This window comes from Phaethon lepturus, unplaced genomic scaffold (genome assembly GCF_000687285.1).
Source record: "Phaethon lepturus isolate BGI_N335 unplaced genomic scaffold, ASM68728v1 scaffold19164, whole genome shotgun sequence".
In the NCBI taxonomy this organism is placed as follows: domain Eukaryota; kingdom Metazoa; phylum Chordata; class Aves; order Phaethontiformes; family Phaethontidae; genus Phaethon; species Phaethon lepturus.
In genome coordinates, this window is record NW_010532859.1 from 23,820 (window position 1) to 43,557 (window position 19,738).

General features: G+C 42.8%; 1 protein-coding gene across 1 annotated transcript in view; it reads left to right on the forward strand.

Moving 5' to 3' along the window:
* Positions 1–19,738, forward strand: part of CALD1 (caldesmon 1) — a gene marked incomplete at its 3' end in the record, with an annotated part of 117,968 nt that overhangs the window by 23,429 nt on the left and 74,801 nt on the right. The window contains exon 2 of the mRNA XM_010285001.1: positions 294–405. Within this exon, the coding sequence (XP_010283303.1) occupies positions 335–405 (71 nt within the window). The remainder of the gene's footprint in view (positions 1–293; positions 406–19,738) is intronic.

The window sequence follows — 19,738 nt, forward strand, 5'->3', positions numbered from 1 at the left end:
TGTGACGTTATAAATAGCTAGTCTGCGGCCAGCAGATGTATACAGTCCTTACTTAAAGCATGTTGATTTAATTTTAACTAGGAAACTAAAAGCAGGCATGGTCTATGTTTATCCTACAAGGCATTTCATTAATCTTGTTTATCTCAACAATACTGAGGAAGTTAAATTTTTTGATGGAAAAAGAAAATAGTTACAGCGAAGTTAAGAAAGCAAAACAAAACTAAATGGACTCAGTTGGTTAGACGCACCCATTGTGTTTTCTCTTTTATCTAAGTGGTCATCTCCCTTTTTAGATTTGGATCTTTCCAGAGCTCTGAACACTTGAACACCCACCATGGATGACTTTGAACGCCGCAGAGAGCTCAGGAGGCAAAAGCGTGAGGAAATGCGCCTTGAAGCAGAGAGGTGAGGTATTACGTATGGAATTGGTACCAGTGGCTTGCCTTTGATTAGCAGTGGCTTTAAGGATTTCTGCCTTAAATTCCAAAGTATGCTATAGCTAACCAAAGAGTCCTTGCTAATGATACGTGTTGTAAAATAGCTTTATAGCTAATAGTTACTGTGGGAGAGGCTGGAAGTCAGGGGTGTCTAGTGCCTAATTCCTTTAGGCTGTTGTAAATGCCCTGGCTTCTCGTTATTTTGTTGTATGGATGAATGTAAGCAGTGAAGGCAGACTATGGCCATGTGAAATTATTGGTAAGAAAACTCATGCTCAGATGCCATGTGAGTGACTGCTGTACAGAAGAGATTTTGTTGTCTTTTCAGATACAGAGCTAAAATGATAAGATAGCAATTGAAAGCTGAAATACCCTTGGTATATGTAGCATAGCGTATCTGTGAATTGTCTGTCATTACTGTGCAATCGCTATTGTATTTGTAGTGTCTGTCGCTTTTTATTCATTTACAACCACTTTATATGGGCTACAAGGGCAGTATTTGCTATCAGTTATTAGAGATTACAGATATACTTTGGTGCAAACGAGAACAGAACTTGATGTGGGTACGATGATGTCAATTTATGAAAGAGGCAGCGTGGCAATACTAGGAATGACATTTCATTAACTAACCCCTTTTTACACCTGTACAGTTCCATATGCTTTAACGGAATTTCTCATGATTTACACTGGAGTAAGCAGGGAGAAAGTCAGGCTCCATTTATTTTTGTAATGTCATCTTTGATACAAAGATCTGATTTAGTTTATTAATGTTGGAATGACTTTTAAAAAATGGGACCTGGGTTTAAGCCCATTTTGTTCTCATTTTTGTATTTCGTTTTGAATATTGTGAATATGGACTTCATTTTTGTTTCTGGTCTTGCCCATGCACTGGCAAAACCTTGGAGTTTCGGGTTCTGAATGCTGTAGGAGAAAATCCATTGTCAAAGCAATTTTAAATGGAAGTCAACAGAATGCAATACCAAGTGTGTTTTGTATACCTGCCTTGAGCTTTTTACGTGGCAGAGCTCTCTGATGGACGTTGATGATATCTGGGGCGGGGGGACCCCAGGTGGATGGGAAGCAATGGCCGCTTTTCTTTCCAAAAGAAGCGTTGCTATGTGGAACTGCGTATGCGAGGCTGTGGGCTGAACCGGTGAGCTCTGGCGAGCAGCAGCAGCGTCGCCCGCAGATCAAGGAGCTCACACAAAGCCTGGTGGCCAAAGGGAAACGAGGCGGCAGCCTCCCTTTGCGAAATGCAGCCATCGCCTGGTCAGCGACCTACCCCAAAAGGCAGAGGAGCAAATGTGCCACGGCACTAAGCTACTTTCTTGTCCCAGCAGGTTTCCCTCTAGGCCTGAGGTGATATATTTTTGTTGGGCAGTGTGGGAGGGACTGCAGAGCCCGGGCCAGTGCACGGTATAGCACATGGTATTTATATACGTCTAGCGTACTTCTGCTGTAAGAAAACCTTGTTACGGGAAGGCCGAGGCTTTAGCGTTTGTTGATAACAGAGGCCCTGGGCAGCCTGTGGAGGATGCTGAGGGGTGTAGGCCTGGAGGTGTTTTCTGCTGTGGAAAAACGTCACTTGGACTTCCCTGTGAAGGCATCCAAGGCCTTCCGGGAGCGTGCAGAAGCGGTGGGGTGGTCTCGCATTGCTGATATGGCGTGGCCGGCTTGTAGACGCAGTGACAGCCGCGAGGGGCTGGGGATGAGGCGCTCTGCCCTCATCGCCATGGAAGCTGAAATCCAGGACTTCGGGTGTATCCCGAAGTCCCTGTGTGGCCTGTGCTTTTATGCATTGGCCTGACTTCGGTCTCTGGTAATGCAGGGGGAAAGCAGAGCCCTGCGGAGGCAAAAGCTGCAGCCAGCTGCTGACTGGTGTCCCTCGAAGGAGCCGCCTCTGGGGAGGCCTGCAGACCGATGGCGATACCTGCTCCTGCCCCGGTCCCTGCGTCATGGGGAAGCCAAGGGGTTGGGCCAGAGAGTGATGGCCGCTGACACGGGGAACGGCCGCCTCCCCACTCACCCACCCACGCCTGCTTTTGGGAAGTGTTTTTGCCACGTCTGGGGTGGCTTTGTGGGGATTTTGTGTGGTAAACTTTGTGGAGGAGGCAAGCTTGGTGGTAGCCTGGCTGGAGGAGAAGGGCTTGGCCCCATGTCCCTGTTTTCTGCCGAATTGCTGAAGAAGTGCTTCGTGCCCTTTCCCACACATTTGAAGGCTGTTAGCAATAAATGTATGCTAAATCTTGCTGTACTCCCTCCGCTGCTGCCAACTTCAAGCATTCAAGTATCATGAGTCAGACCCCTTAAAAGTCACAAGACTGCTTTAAAAATCTTGAGATCTTAAAAATAATTTAGTCTGGCCTTTTTATTTTTGGTTTGCCTTAACAATAACAGAGCCTGATTCTCAAGTTCAGATGTGACTCTGGGAGGTGGGACCTCCCAAAACCTGCCCCAAGAGGGGCAACACCAGGGAGGAGCTGAGCATCCTCCCCCACTACACTGCGCTGCTCACGTCGAGCTGAGGGCAGAAGCATTTGGGCAGTTATTAACAAATGAATATGTCATGCTGGATTCTTTTTGATGAATTCATATTTTTAGGGATTTGGGGAATCGTCTTCACCTTTCGAAGAACGACTACAACATGTTTGTGTACATCTCTTAAGCCACAGCAATCCGCTTGCCAGACCTCCCTCTGTCTGAACACTTGCAGGTGTTTTACCAAGTGAATCATGCAGTCCTAAAGAGTGGTATGGAGGCTGAAACTGCTCCGTCAGCTCTGAGCACTGGTACCTGCTGCTTAGGCACAGGACATTTCCCTGCACCCTCCCATCAGTGGGCTATACCCCTGCCATGGGGAAACTGCTGCTGCTTGCAAGCACTTCTGCTGGGAGATGGACAGAGGGATGATTATGTGTAGGCTGTAACATGTTCACCAGGTCTCCCAGACACTGTTTAGGCTTCTCTGAGTCTAACAGTAGACCCAGAAGTGCAAGCAGCCATATCAAAAAACAGTATTTGTAACGCAGCCAACTGCAGTGACGCATTTTGCCATTTCCTGGGAAAAAGGCACTTGAAAAGCCTGTCTTCCCAGCCTGATGCCTGTGCCCAAGAGAGATGGAGCGGTGAAGATGCCTTGTAGCAGCATGGACTCATGTATCACATGCCCAAGAGGGAGTGACTTGACCTTATTGTGTCTTCTCCAGGGGCCAGAGGCCATGTGAGGACTGGTCAGGATATATGTGTTTCCCAAGTGTCTATCATGCTGGAGCCACTGATGTCCAGCCACTTATGCCTAATTTTTGGAGATATTTAGTGCAAATTCAATCCTTGAGGGCTGATGTTAGGCTTTGTGGGTTTTTTAAATTTTTTTTTTTTCTTCACCTCATTAGAAAGCTGTTGGAAATGATGCTTTGTTGTTCTGTGTAGCCCTGGCATTCTGGGTTGATATGCTTAGGATCGATCCTGAGGAGGTGTTGGTTTTGTCTTAAAGACCCAACAGTGTGGTTCACCCCTGACATGTGCTTTGGCTAGTAGTTCATGCTGTGGCAACTCAAATATAGATTGCCACCAACTCGGAAAACTAGTGGGTTTTTTTGGCATTTTAAGCTCTTATCATTTCAAGGTATCCCATGTGTCCTAGATTCCCCATATGGGCTTGCTGTACCCACCCAGAAATGTTGTCCAGCCAGAATTTTTTGACTATTCGTATTTGTCTGGTATCTCCGAAGGCCTATAATCATGTTTGGAGTAGCAGCATAGACCTGTCTAGGGGACATGTGGCCAACAGCAGGCGTATGGGGCTTTGTCCAGCTTTCTCCCAGGTTGTCAGTTTTATTGCACATTCTCAGGCTGGTGGGGGCCCAACAGCTCTTGTACCTCATGGTACATGGGGGAACAAGGCTTTTCAGGCATAGGCTGGGAAACCTGGGACAAAGTATGGCAACATTAACTGGGCCCGTCTGCTAACTTTTTGCATGTGATTTGTACTGATCATGTGCAAGTCAGGGAAAATAGGACCCTACCAGTCATTTGGGTGATGGGATGTGCCACATCTCTAAATGCTCTGCAGCAAAACCAAGGCTTTATCCTGCTCCTCGGAGGCAGCGGGAGTCCTGCGCCTGGGACGGTGGTTGTGTAAAGCCCTGAGGTCCTGATCTAGAGCTGGCTGAAGTCAATGGGAAGATTTCTGCTGATTTCAATGGGCTTTGGAGTAAGCCCTACCTGAGTTATTCCAGCCAGATGATTTATGAGACAGTCTCATCCAGCTTTGAAGGAGCTGGATGAACTCTTTTCCTTCCCAGCCACAGGGTACATACCGTGCTGAAGTACCGGGGCTGTCACAGAAATGGGTTGCACTTAACTGACGGGAAAAATCCCATGTATAATTGAAGCACAGGGGATTGACTTCTTTCAACAAGGAAAAAAAGAAATGCCACCTGTGGCTTTGTGCCTCTTCCTGGGCAGTAAAAGATGTTCTCTTGAACAAAACCATCAGGTTTTGTCATTTTGATGTTGTAACTGACACTGGAAGAATTTAGCCTGGGGCTGGGTAGGCTGTGTGTATGTGTGTGTGTGTCCGGAGAGGTGGTGCTTTGTGAATATCTTGCTGATGCACTTTGGTCTGTCACAGCTGCATGCAGCTGCAGTGAAAAATTGAGGTGAAATACTTCTTGAAGTGACAATAGACATAGTTCCTCGACTTCAGCATAATTGAGAGCAAAAATTGGCCCCTTGAACTTTCTAAAGAATAGCTCTCAGGTTAATCTATTTAACACTTAAGCCACTATTTTACTACTGGCTGGCTTGCCATTGCCCCAGCAATGTATTTTCACCTCTCCCTGGTGTTGGGGCTGTTTTAAAAATTATACTAGGAAGCTGATCCTATTTACTTCATTGCTGTACCATCACTATTGCAGACTTCAGGAAGGTCTTAGGGTCATCGTCAAACTGGTCTCCATCTAGCTGAAGCTTAACTTTGAATCTGAACCACAGCTTTGCCCTGTGTAATGCTCTTCTCTAAGGGATTGCAGGTTATTTCACAGGGAAGGAGAGGTATGGTCATCCTGTTGTAAAAATATAGCAGAGAAGTGGCTCTCTAGCATTGAGACACTAAAAAGACTCTCTAAAACTACCATATTACTTTATAGGCTGTGTAGGATCTCCTGACAGGGGCCACACCTGTCCTGACTAAAGGGCTCACCTCCTTACAGACCAGTAAGATATTACTAAACGTACCCTAAAAGGGTAAGTGGGTAGAGTGTACAGAAAAACACTGCCATTAACCTTTATGGTTCCTGATAAGATTAATTACTAAAGGCAGTAGGTAATTTTTTTTTTTTAAAAAAAAAAGCATCCAACAGTTCAATCATGAACTCTCTCCAACCTCTCATTTAAACAGTTTTATAAAGCAGTGTGGTTCATGTTCATGGATGTAAGTTGGGGAATGCTCATAGAAATGACCCAGCTTGCAGGTTGGGGATGGTAGCAGCCTGCAGCAGGCCGAAAGTATCCTGGGGTGGTAACTTGCTCAATTCAACTTCAATTAAAAGAGGACACATGGTTAATCCAAAAACTTATCTTGGTACAACTGAAAAAGAAGTCAAGTGAATTTCAGTCCATACCTGTGAAGGTAAGTACAGAACCAACAAGGCATTTAATATGCCTTTTACTAGTGTAAAAGTTCTAGTGTTGTTCTAGTGCTCGTGTTGAGGCTGGCATAGCTCGGGTAAACATACAAAGGGCTGATTCACCAAGAAGGAAAAAACCAGCAGGATGAGACAAGGTACATCTTTGCAGGACTTAATGAGAAGCATGTTGCTTATCTTCCGAGTGGTTAAGACAGGACACATTTATTGCCATAGCATCTTAACGCTTCTGGGGAGGAAGGACAGATCATTTTTGTCAGCCACAGAAAGTGGACAATTTCCATTCTCCTGTCCGGACAGTGAGCATAAGTGAGTGTTCATGTTAGATCAACACTGAATGACCACAAATAGCTTTTGAAACTGCTTCTCATTCCTGAAATGGAATTATCTCTGGTATAGAGTGTATGTTAGTTACAAGTGTTAAACAGCATTGAGAGTTTAGGAATGAATATAGATGGTTCCTTTTTAATTACCCCCTAATTTTTGAAACACTAGGACTTGCCCATGTCTTGTTCCCAAATGTCTGGTTATGTTTTCATTAAGAGTTTTCAGAGACCATGCTTTGATTCAGGCTTGTGTAATGGAATGATGAATATGATCTTAATACAAGTTTTCAAGACATGCATATTTAAACCTAAGAGAAGCTGGCTGCATATGCCTAACATGTAATTTCCCAGTGTTCATGATTTATTTCAGAACAGTACTTCAAAAAATGGTCAGCCTCTGTCCTCTTGAGGGCTGTGCCCTTGTCTGGTCCAAGCTACTAAAACAAGAGCTACAGTAGTTTTCTCTCTCCATGAAGTTCATATATCCTGAAGTTCCAAATACTTTGAAGGTTTCTGCTTGTCTTTCTATAAAATACCTGCTGGTAGAGCTGAGACATGACATCTCCTGCCCAGGAGTTAAATATTAAATATTTAGACAATGAACAAATAAGATTAGAAGTGCTTGAGGGTTGAGAACAAATTGAGGCAAAATGCTCCAGCTGTTAACCTGTCTTCACAGCTACCTTGAATTCCAGGACTGACAGGACATATTTGGACTGTGGAGGTGCGTTTGGCCCTTCACATTGCATTAATTGCAGTTCCTGCAGTTCTTGGAGCTCATTCTTAACCCAGGCGAAAATCATGATCCATTAAAGCACATCTTACTGCTGCCACTCTCAAGTGAGGGTGCATATTATACAAATTTTTGCTATTGCAGCATTTCAGATGCCCTGGAGGAAATAGCCAAACATATGCAAAGCTGAGTAGAACCCTGCCACTTAATTTTACAGCCATTGTATGTTTTGCAGGTTATATTTTCTTTAAAGTCCTTACAGAGGTGTTGTTTATAAAAGAAGCTTTGTTCTTCCAAATAGTTAGACATAGAGGATATAAACTTTACTGAGCTAACCCCACTGCCATTCCTAAACAGACAACGAAATGATCTCCTTAGTATTTCAGATATTAATCCCATGTGTATGTTAAGATCATTCTGTAATCTCTATACTACATCTACTATACCAGCCAAGTTTTGAGGAGGACAGCCCAAATCCAGCATGCAGAAAGCTGGCAAAATGCCCCGTCTTTCACCTCTTTCAAGAGTGGCAGGTTTGCTTTAGAAGCACCAAAGAATTTGGGAAATTCTTGGGGGAAAAGCACCCCTCCAAGCCTATAACGAGGTAACTCACCTACCACCAAAGGGAATTCTGCCCTTCTGTTTTCTCCTGTACTTTTATTAGCTTTAACTAGGCCAAAGTCCTTGATGAAGTGTATCTTATTGAAATGCCTCATAAAAATGAGCATTGAGGCACAGCTTTTAGTGTTTGTTATTGACGATTTTAGCATGCATATTTAAAAGGTCACCATGTGAGGAGTAATAAAACATGGTATTTTATCATGATTTTCAGAATTAGACTGAAGCATAGGCATAGTGCAAAGAAAATCATGAGACTGAAGGAATGTATAGTACCAATAAGTGTCAATGGCTGTCCTGTCACATTTATGTTGAAAAATAACATCGCTTTAATATCTTCTGTGCAAATTGGCAGTATGCAGTCAATTAAGCTAGGGTAACCTTGCAAGGCTCTTGCAGATCTGTTCATCTGTTATTGTACCTCTAAACGGTGTAAATCATATCTGCCATCAGAATTTTCTCATACAAAAGACTTCAGAAAATTGAAATGCAAAAAGCTGCATTAGCTGAACGTTGGCCTAAGGTTTGTGAAGGCACAAAGCCTTCAAGCTTCCTGTACCACACAGTAGAGCAGTGTGGTGCCTGTGCCTATAAGTATACATGTCCCTCGGAGGCCGGCCTGGCGCTTCAGTTTACCCAGCAGGATTTTCTGTCCCTTGGCAAGGAGTACATCAGACCTTCACATAGGTTGACTTCAGTTAACTCAGAATGACAGAGACCAAAGATACTGTCCTAAACCAAACCAGAATAAAGGAGGTTCAGCTCTTGGTCCAGGGGTCTACTTTTGTCAGACTCTTTCTTAGGCAGGGCAGTCCCCCATCTTCATCGATCTGGACAGCCAGTGTCAGCTCTCAGAAAAACCTGCATGAACCATTGCTACGTCTTATTAGATTCCTAACCCAGTCTCTCTTCATAAATAAAACCAGTTGATCTGTATTTCTCTCTAGACAGTAAGTATATTATTGAGTTCGCAGCTGGTTAGTCACTTCCACATCCCTGATATCCACAATGAGCACAAGAGGCAGACTCAATTTACTTCATTGTACAAAGCCTTCTCAGGCTGTAGGATTGTGCATACCTCATCACACAAATGTATATGCGTACAAGTGAGTTGGCTGAAAATTCTACATCAACCCTTCCTCTCTTGATTGAAAAAAGGTGTTATTAGTAATGCTCTATAACAAATTTCATTTAGTTCAAAGAAAAGCAAAAGGAATGCTGTGTTGTTCCCATAACAAAAGCAGCTGATGGTTCAATATCCCCATATCTTAAAAAATGTTGAAAAAATATTTTCAGGCAAATACATTGTGCATTGATATATTCATCTGCGATAGTATATTCTATAGCCTGCATGTTCTTGTTGCAAGTGGCTGATGGCATATGTCTTGGTGGTCCAGGCTGCCCACTAAGATGGGCCATATGGGGTCTTGATGCTTTTTTGGGTGGAGGATCAAGTGCTGCTCAGACAGCTGGTTACTTCTCACAGCCCCTGCCACGCAGGTTGATCGCTAGTGCAGCCCTCCTTGCTGTTGCCTAAGAGAGAAGGTGGGAGCGAAGCGAACAGGGCTGCCCCACGCTGCTTCTTGCTGCAGCACCCGCACCCTGGACCCAGAGGCTAAGCAGCTACTTATGGGTTGTAGGGCTGGACTTGGACTGGGGGTCCGGAGCCCAGCTGCCAAGGTGTGAACTACCCTGTGCCTGTGGTGACAAAACACTGTGTCTGGAGGAGGTGTTGAGCAGAGGCTGCTGTGGAAGGAGAACATTGAGGGTGTTTAATTTGCTCTTTTGCTCTAAACAGAAGAGAGTAACTAAAAGCAGCCTCTAAAACTTCATATTTCCAGACTTGGATGGGTATGGTCTCTTAGCTGTTAAATTGCAATGCCTTCTTTTTATTGAATAAGAGCATTGCTGAACTTGTTGTTTAATTGTGTCACTGTTCTTCAGGTCATTCTAGGCTCAGAAAGGTGAAAGTTATTCGGCATGATAGAAACTGCGGTTATTGCTTGTGAGACTCTTTAAGGAGTGACACGAAAATTAGGTTAGCCAGTGGGTTTCTAGGAGCATCTGCTTCTCAGTGTTAGTTTGCATTTTATTAACATCTGTATGGTCTAATATCTGAAATTAAACCAGATAATCAGAAGAGTAGATTTTCCTTTAAAAAGCTAAGGCAAATTTGTTTGCAGAGATAATAGATTAAGTGAAGTCAAATGCTAACAAGTTATACATGTGAATAAGTATAGTATGTAAACACTATCAAATTGCTGGCAGCCTGGGCAAAGTTACCCTTTCACAGCTCAGTTCAAAGAACTATAGAGGAAAAATGTGATTTGCAAATGAAACTCCAAACTGATTTCAACTTGCAGAAGCATCTTCTTTAGTCAATTAGTTCCTGCATTTTTGGCTTTGTGCCTTTAAACAAAGCTTTAATTACTGAAGATAAATGTTTATAAGCAGCTTTATTTCTCTCATCATAACCTACTTATGAGCTCGTGCTAAACAAAGAAAATCCCTCTTGCCAGCAGATTGTCCTTGGTGATCAAGGTCAGTCTTAGAATGAAGGGAGGTATCAGGTGGCTGTGCTTCTTGGGCAACATAATTCATCATCTCCCAGCTCAAGAAATATTCCTGCCCAGAAATAAGGTCAGTGGGCAATTGCTCCTTAGAAGTCTGGTGACAGCCAAGTCCCTGAGAATGCTGGCATGCAGCCTGACCACAGGGTTGGGTTAACTGAAGTGATACAACTACAGATTAGAAGGAGCAGCAGTTGTGTCAGCCTTGCAGCTGAGCCTTTTTCTTCCTGGGTAGCTGCGGGTGTGGTGGGACCTGGACAAGCTTGAGAAATGGGCCTGTGTGAAACTCATGAGGTTCAACAAGGCCAAGTGCAGGGTCCTACACCTGTGTTGGGGCAATCCCTGGTATCAGTACAGGCGGGGGGATGAATGGATTGAGAGCAGCCCTGCCAAGAAGGACTTGTGGGTACTGGTGGATGAAAAGCTGAACATGAGCCAGCAATGTGCACTTGCAGGCCAGAAGGCCAATGGTATCCTGGTCTATAACAAAAGAAGCATGGCCAGCACGTCGATGGAGGTGAGTCTGCCCCTCTGCTCTGCTCATACCCCCCACCTGGGGTACTGTGCCCAGCTCTGGAGCGCTCAGTACAGGAAAGACTTGGAGCAGGTCCAGAGGAAGGCCACAAAAATGATCAGAGGGATGGAACACCTCTCTGTGAGGAAAGGCTGAGAGAGTTGGGGTTGTTCAGCCTGGAGAACAGAAGGCTCCTGGGAGACCTTATTGCAGCCTTCCAGTACTTAAAGGGGGCCTATAAGAAAGATGGGGACAGACATTTTAGCAGGGCCTGCTGTGGTAGGACAAGGGGCAATGGTTTTAAGCTAAAAGAGGGTAGATTTAGACTAGATCTAAGGAAGAATTTTTCACAATGAAGGTGGTGAAACCCTGGCACTGGTTGCCCATAAAGGTGGTAGATGCCCCATCCCTGGAAACATTCCAGGTCAGGCTGGACGGGGCTCTGAGCAGCCTGATCTAGTAGATGTCCCTGCTCATTGCCGGGGGGGTGGACCAGATGACCTTTAAAGGTCCCTTCCAACCCAAACTATTCTATGATTCTAAATGGAAAAGTAAGCAGGATGCTTTTCTTTTTGTTTATTGGAAAGTATAAACTAGTGGGTACTGTATTTGACAGTTAAAGGTTAGCCTCATTTTGGTTGACATTAAGAAAATGTAAATAGATGTTTTTCTCCCCTTGATGTCTAAACCTGTTAGTTGGACTAAATAAGATTGTGTATTAAGAGTCTTTGCTGGATTGTATGTTGAAAAAAGACCAGCAAGTTTGTTATGCTGGCATAGAAAATCAAGGGAAGGCTGTAACTCAACAGCTAGTTGTGACTGTCCTTTTGTGGTTTTTTTTTAATTCTTTCCTTATCCAAATTTGGGTTCTTTTTCTCTGACATTTGCTGAAAACATGCCTCAGTTCCCTTTAAGGTAGCTTGTGACCCATTTTAAATGTGGACATTATTTAAACCAGCAACAAGGACTGCTTTAGCAAAAAGTTATTGTCTAGGCAGACAATGATGTTCCTGTGCTGAGGTGCTGAAATTAGTACTCAAAAGCAGGGCTTCCTCAATGATTTTGGTAAATTACTTTTCCACACTAGTACTTCCCTTTTCCACCAGCATGAGATGACATCTTGTCTACTGGTGTTAAACTGATTCACTTGAACAAGTGTTCCCTTCTTGTGAGCCCTCTTTGTATGATTTAAAACTGATGTATGTCATGGTAAATGTTTAAGTTCATTAAGTGCACACGGTGGAAAGTAACCAAATTATCATGACTCGGTTTACTGCTTGTCAGTTGAGCCTCTTGCAAGGGAGGTATCTTATTGTTAAACAGCGTGGGAGGGTAAGCCTGTTTACATTTGGACTGGGAAGTTTGGGTAGATTTGAAACACTTGGTTTCAAACCAGGTTTGAGGTAAACTTCTGCAACTTCTCTGTACAGACAAGGATTTTGTGACTGTGTCGAGGCACGTTGGTGCTGCGCTGCTGCGCTCCCCCATGAGGAATCTCTGTTGATCTTCATTTTCCATGCAAATCCTACCTCTTCTTACAGCTGCTTGTTTCTGCTGCTTAACGTGGCTCCGTGGAGAGTTGGGTGGCACAGGTGATGACAGACAGGAAAGCTCCGACACTGACCTACCTCCAATCCCTTCATGTTACATGTTATGTGAGGTCAGGTACTGACCAGGGGAAGGCTGGTAGTAGATGGGTGAATCAGATGTTGCACACATCCATCGGTTGCTACTGACCACATGTCAAGAAACAGAGAGCTTAGGGACTCACTGCAAGCCACTGTGGAGTCAGCAAATGGCTACAGCTCTTCCTGGTCCTGGCAGCTGGATTCCTGCAATAGCTTGGACTATTACATTTAGCTTTTTCAAAGGACTATCCTGCAAATATGAATAGAGAGAGAGACTAGAAAGAAAAATTGAAGCGCATCACTTTTAAAGTGAGAAAAGCACTAACTGAGAACATGTATGGTTACTGCTTCACAAGCCATGCAGCTTCTTACCACAAGAGGGGTTCCTATGTGTAATAGCTTAATTCTCAGAAATCTGTCTTTTTGGGTTGGGGACGTGTTTGTCTTTGTTGAGCAAATTTCTGACTTCAGCAAGCAGACAGTGCTTACAGGAGCAAGCTGGTTTCATTTATAAAATTGCTAGCCCTCTAGTGATAAGGAGAAAATCAGATACTCTGTGTGTCAATCCTGGATATTTCTGCAAGACCTTCTTATAATACAGACATGAGAAATATACAGGGGTGAAGTTGGCCCCAGAGCAGAATGCCTCCTTAATATAAAGAACAAAACTTTTTCCATCTGTATTTTTGAAGAGAGAAAAGGAAGGAGGTGGTATAAATGACTTTTAGTGAAATGGATCTTTTGGTGAAAAATAAGAAACCTCATAAATTTGTGACCTTCATGTGAATTCAAAACTTTTCAGCAAAAACTAGCTATCAGATTTTCACAAAAATGCTTACAGTTAGAAAGTCAATGACCATATGTCTCCACTCCTCCCATTTAGTGCTTATCGTCTTGTGAGGGGACCAGAGCACACTGGAGATGAAAGCCCTTCTCATTGTCCATATGTCCACTGTCCAAAGATGATTTTTGTCCTGTTGCGCCCTCATGAGATGACTATACCATTGCATTTGTATGGTACATCATGCCACCCCTTGGCATGAAGTTCTTAACATACAGTCTGGTTTTCTATCTTTTCCTCAGGCAGAAAACTTTTATGACTGGATTGAGAGGAAAGAAAAAAAAAATCGTGTATATTTCCACAGGAATAGCATGACTGTAGTTTCTTTAGAATAGGTTTCTTTTATTAGGCTGCAACTGGTAAGCTGAGGAGTCCTCACAGCTTTTTCAAGTTCATCTTCAGCCCATACAAAATGACGAGCTTTTTCTGGGCGCTGTTGCTCAGAACATTCCTGAGATTCTCCCATAGCTAGTACTTGAGTGTCTTAATAAGGCAGCACCATAGCTGGGAAAGACAAGGAGATGGCTTTTCTAAACACTGACTACACATGGATTCCTTTTATGGTTCAGCTTGTGCAGTGGGGTATTCCTCTGGAGGTCAGCGACACGGATAACAAAGCGCTTCCCACTGTAGCTTGCTTTTTGAGCACAGGCATCATGTGTCTGGTGCCACATGTTCAGCCTGCTCTGAGAAGGAGAATGAAATAGTTGGGTAGGGAAATGTAGAAAGAGGGGGGAAAAAGAGCCTGAAGTGCTCTGTGTTTTATATTGATGCTATTGGTGTGCTCACTGTGGCTGCAGGACCTAGTTGTGAATACCACGTACAGAATATGTGTGCATGTTCTGGGCTGATACCTCATAAAAAACGCCCCTAATAAACTCCTCAGTAGGGTTTCAGGGTTCAGGTCATCCCACAGTAATACCAAAGGCAAATTTTTATGTCATGACCATGAATTTGGCTCTTCATTCTCCTAACAGAATGGGATAGAGTACTAATGACCTTTTCAAACCAGTGAGTTATGATGGCTGGAGGGGTTGTCTGTACTGGAATGCCACAAGATGAATTTGTTTAAGCAAAAGGTTTAACACACCACCCCCCAACCCCCCCCTTTTCTCTCGTACAGCTAGTGAGTCTTTTCTCTCATTAGCATGTAATCATCTTCTTATACTGGAGGGTTGCCTAAGTTCCTTCAGGGCTGTTGTCTTATTTCTCACCAAAATTTTTCATGGAATGGATGAGTCATTTCAATATTCTAAAGAGAAAGAATACATTGGTGATTAATTTAATATGAGAAAACCCCCTACTAAGTAATGAAAATCTCATCATGTTTTGTCAGTCCTGAATATATGTACAGGATATACATAAATTGAATGAAGAAAATATGTCTTCAAGGCAAACCAGAAATGTTTAGGCATATTCAATGGGTCTGTAATTTAATTTTTCATTTACTGATTATTGTCAGATGGACTAATACAGTACCTAATTAACCATGAAGACAATGAAAAACTTTAACTGTGTCACCAGCTCTGACACTGAGAAAAGGGAAGCGCTTGAAGGTGCTCTTTTGGTGACTCACATCTTAAAAGTCTAACTTTCTTCATCTGTTTCTGTGTTGCTTCTCTGGCTCCATCCTGATTTCACCTATTGTGCTCACATCATATTTACAATGAGATCCTGATGTACTGACTTAGATATCATTATAGGTCTTGCATGCTTGTGATTTTGCTGGCTTTGGAGGGAATGTGACTTCTCAGTCTGTTGGCTGTACGGTTTTTCTGGATAAAATGTCTTGCTTTGAGGAGATAAAGTCATAAATGCACAGAAGTGGAGCAAAGATCACAAAACATGCAGTTTGGTTGGTGAAAGCTTTTAAACTCTTGTCAATGCTTGCTGATAACAGAAGAATGCTGAATAGAAACAATTATTAAAGAATATGTTTTAAAGTAGGATAAATCTAGGAGGAAAGGGTTGGCCCACAGATAAGCTCAGAGGACCCATTTAACAGGCGGCATGATACCTTCATAGCTGTTTGATGTTATGTTGTGTTCAGTGTTTTAAGGCTTGCTTTCAGTCATTCCAGACTGAATCCTATTTTCAGTGGTTGTGCACGTTTAACAATTACTCTTGATGGAAGGGATTGGTAAAGCTGAGAACGGAGATCCTCTGTCCTGTCCTCATTTACTGCTGGAAAGGAATATTGGTAAGATGTCTTGGTGACTAGGAAGGACTTTTCCGTCACCACTCCATCTTCCTTTGTTTATTGGTTGTTCTTCCCTCAACTTGGGCTGTACCCTGTCATCAGTTTTTAAGCCAAATTCTTTATGGAAGTCAATAGGGAGTCCTGCGCAAAGGGAAATGACATAATGTTGCCCTTTAGTCCTACCTACAGAGAAGCAGACTTGGGAAACATGCACATTTTCCTAATTACGAAGCACTGTGTTTACAGCATGTGTTCATTTTCTATCGACATCCGGCAGCTACCCAACATATTGTAAATTGGGCCGTTTGTATTAAAGACAATTGTTTTCAATAAAAATATTCTGAATGTTGTCTTTATTTGGATAACATATGGTAAATGTTGAGGTCTTCACTGCTCTGAGGTAAAAAATGTGCCATTTTTATGGGCGACATTGAGTGTTCTTAGCTAAAATGTCTCCTTGTCCCACTGGAGTGCTTTATTTTGTAGGCTGCCACCTTTTACTCAAGTGGTAACTGCATTTGCTAGAGATATGTCTCTCTAGTTTGTAAAGCACCTTTGATGCGAAAGATGCTTCTGTAAATGCAAGCTATTATCATCTGAACTGTCAACTTTTACAGGGGATGGGTTGCAGGTTCATGGCCCACTTCTATAGTGTCTTCAAGTTGTCCTTCTGCAGGGCAGGACAAACAGAGTTTCAGAAGGGGTTTAAAATGAAGACTTTTAAAATAGGATAATCTCTTTGCTAGTTAGAATTCAGACTTTTAAAACCTTAAGTATTTAATTAGATGAAGTAAGGATGTAAGTAAAAGGGCATAAACATAAAGACATTTGACCAGAGGAGACTGCTTGAAAGGTAGCTGAAAGTGATTCCTTTTGTTGGGAATAGTAATGCCTATTTTAACTATTTTTACTCCTTCCTTTAGCACTGTAGTGCCTCTCTCATAATACAAGCTGCTTTGTACATCCCCATAGCCAGAGTATCTGAGATCTGGTTAATTATTTACTAAATGTGTCTATCCCTTCATCATCCTTGTAACATGGTAGTGCAGTTCCTTTAGCTTTGCTAATAGCGAGTGAAGATGGACTCAGTGGCACAGCCAAACACCTATCAGAGGGGATGTATGAATCCTTTTCGCTTGCCTATTTTTTTATTAGATCTTCTCCAAGCTGCAGTTGCAGAATTTGGAGAATTATGTAGAAATCACCCAGGCCCACAGTTTTTAGCACCATCAATTTGGTACGGGCCATTTTTAGAAGGAGAAGCCATGAAAAGCAGCTTTGGCAATAGACTTCAAGAATCTTCCTCCATAAGTTTGAAGGTCATTAGATTAGAGGTTGGCTCACCTCTGTTGATCACATTTAATAAGAATTCCACATATATTTTATTGCATGGAAAATTGGATGCAGAGCCTTTGTTTCTCTCTGCCACTCACTTGCAGTTGACTCTTGGATGCTGATACGTAGATATTGCAGTGCATGTGCTGCTGATTTCCCCTGGCAAGGAAGGATATTTAGGGTGACAGCCTGATAATACTGGACTTGTTTGCTGTTGGGTGGCTGGCATTGAGAAGGCGTGAGCTGATTTACATAGCCTATAGGGTTTTTGTGGAGAAGCTCTGTTCTTAATTTGATAAATGCTTCCAGAAGCTGAAGAGAAGTAACAGCACCTCCTTGTAGCCCTTTTCCACTGGATTTTGTGGGATTTCAGCTGGTATAGCTTTTGTTAAAGGGTAGGCTGAAGAGTCTTTCAAATGCCTGTATAAGCTTTAGGGTCACATCTTGAATGGTCAGTTGATAGGGCACTTCAATGTATTGCTGAGCTTCTGTGTGTGAGAGGGATGTGGATGACATCTGGAGACTTGTTCTGGCCAAACCTAACAAATACAATGCTGATTTTTTAGGAAAGCAATCAGAAAATAGGGCAGGAGCAATACCAGACCCTTTGACCGAAGGTACTTTTCTGTCATTTGTGAACTGGATTCACCATCTGGGATAGCAGCTATGGCCATATCAGATTATTATTTTTTTCCCGGTTTTGTCATCTTTTTTTTTTTTAAACCAGAACCATGTCCCTGTTTCTTGTAAATGTGCCTTTGTCATCATGGGTTTAGGCTGTCATAACACATTTTACCTCAAGCTCCATCTTTAATCACTTAGTGGCAGACCTGGGAATAGAAGCCATGTCTCAGCCACGGGACCACATTTTCTCTCTAAGGCAGAGCACAGCTGTGAGCCTTCTCACAGAGCAGCCTGCTCTGCAGTTTGCTTGCAAGATGTACTTCAGGCATCTTACAAACGAGGACAAATGCAACTTCACCTTTTAATCAAGAGTGGTATGAGTCTCAAAAGACACAGAACTGCCTACAACCTTGTTTACACAGAGGAAGGGAACGTGGAGTTGAGCCTGTACATTTAGTGAACATTGTGAACAGATAATAAATTAAGACTTTTAGTAAAAAAAAAATCACTTATGTAACTCAATTCCATTTGCTAGACTTTCTCTTCCCTAGCCCCACTCCCCATTATTTATCAATTAAATATGCTAGGAGTAGTGAGCTGCTGACCACAAAATTGGGGAGGGGGTGGGATAATAGTTATTATCCTGTTCCAAAAGCCATAATACTGGATACCAGAAAGAATGAGAGTCAGATGTAGATGATGCTGATGAGCTGCCATTGGTAGAACAGAATGTACTGTACTATCCAGCTATGGTCGTTGCTGTGTCTAAAACCATATACTATGACTGAAATGTGGATGTCAGTCTGTAGCACTTGTGTGGTTTATAGGCTCCTCATTACGTCGCTAAACTGTGTGCAACAGATTAAACTACCATTAAAACTCCATGTCTCAAAACAGCTTGTTTTGCTGCCCTAACTTTCTTCTGCTTCCATGGAGAGTTGCATGCAAGTGAAGAGAGACTTATCATTCAGGCAGTCAAAGGTTCCTGTTTGTTATTCCTCCTTACACAAAATTCTTACCGATTTCCTCCTTACACAAAATGAGTTAAAAGTTTGCATACTTGTTTTTCATGAAAACCTGCATTAGTAGAAGCTTTGGGTGACAGGGAGCTAGAAAAGAGTGCTGAAAACTGGGAAAATTTATACCAAACCCTTTTTTACAAGTGAAATTGGGAGGGCGGGGAAGGAGGGAAAGTTCTACATTTCCTGCAACGCGACAATGAGCAGCTCTAGCTTTCTCCAGATGGAGAACACTCTCTGAAGTGGTAAAATGTTCCGTTAAGAAATAAGGGTAGAGGCCTTGCATCCTAGTACTGAGCTGTGAATCGTGTGTCCTGAGAGGGCTGGGGAGCAGGGCAAATGCTCTCTGTTTCTGATGGAGGGTCCAGGGGTTGATGTTATCACCGTGAAACATGCGCTGCTGCAGCGTGAATTGCTTTGCTGTTTGACTTCTCTCCTCTGCATTAGCTAAATTGAGCTTAGCAACTCCTCTTTTACTGCTAGGTGTACTTAACTTCAAATCAGTGGTGTTTCAGTACTATCTGGAGGCACAAATTAGAAACAAGCACCAAAAATTTAAACTGAGTGTTTAAGCTGTTGTTCTTTTCTTGAACTGCAGCTCAGTCCAAATCATTACTTTAAAAAACCTCTTTTTAATTCAAATCTTAACTTGAATTGAAGGAGCCAAACCAAAGCTGAGCTGAAAAATATACATTAGTTGAACTTTATGATCAGAACTGTACTGCAAAGTCCCTTACACATATGTAATGAAGAGAAAGGCCTCTGCGTTGACATTCTTCCAGTCTTAATTAACACAGCATGCGCACAGCTGATTGGCAGAGAAGTGGCAGAACATACAGTCAGGCAATTACAGATAACACAAACTGTGGTCACAACTCAACTAATTAACTGTGGTGTCATTAGCAAATGTGATCCAGGCGCAGTGATTGCACTGAAAGACAAGCTTTATAGGGGTATCTGAAAAGGGACAAAGCCCTCTGTGTGAGCCAGCGGCTGCTTGCTTTTACACGGCCATCTTCACCTTTCTGAAAATGTGTGGTGGTTGGGTTCTGTTTTCTTCTAAATTAAACATGCTCCACATATTCCTCAGTCTCTCCACCCCCTAATACCAACACTAGTGAAAAGATTTAGAAGTGGAAGAATGGACTGGGAAAAAGAATAAATTTTTAAAGCATCTCCCATGTGATGAGTTGCTGACAAGCCATGCCACATGACTCCGCCGCGGGTGGTTTCCCAGTGGCAGAG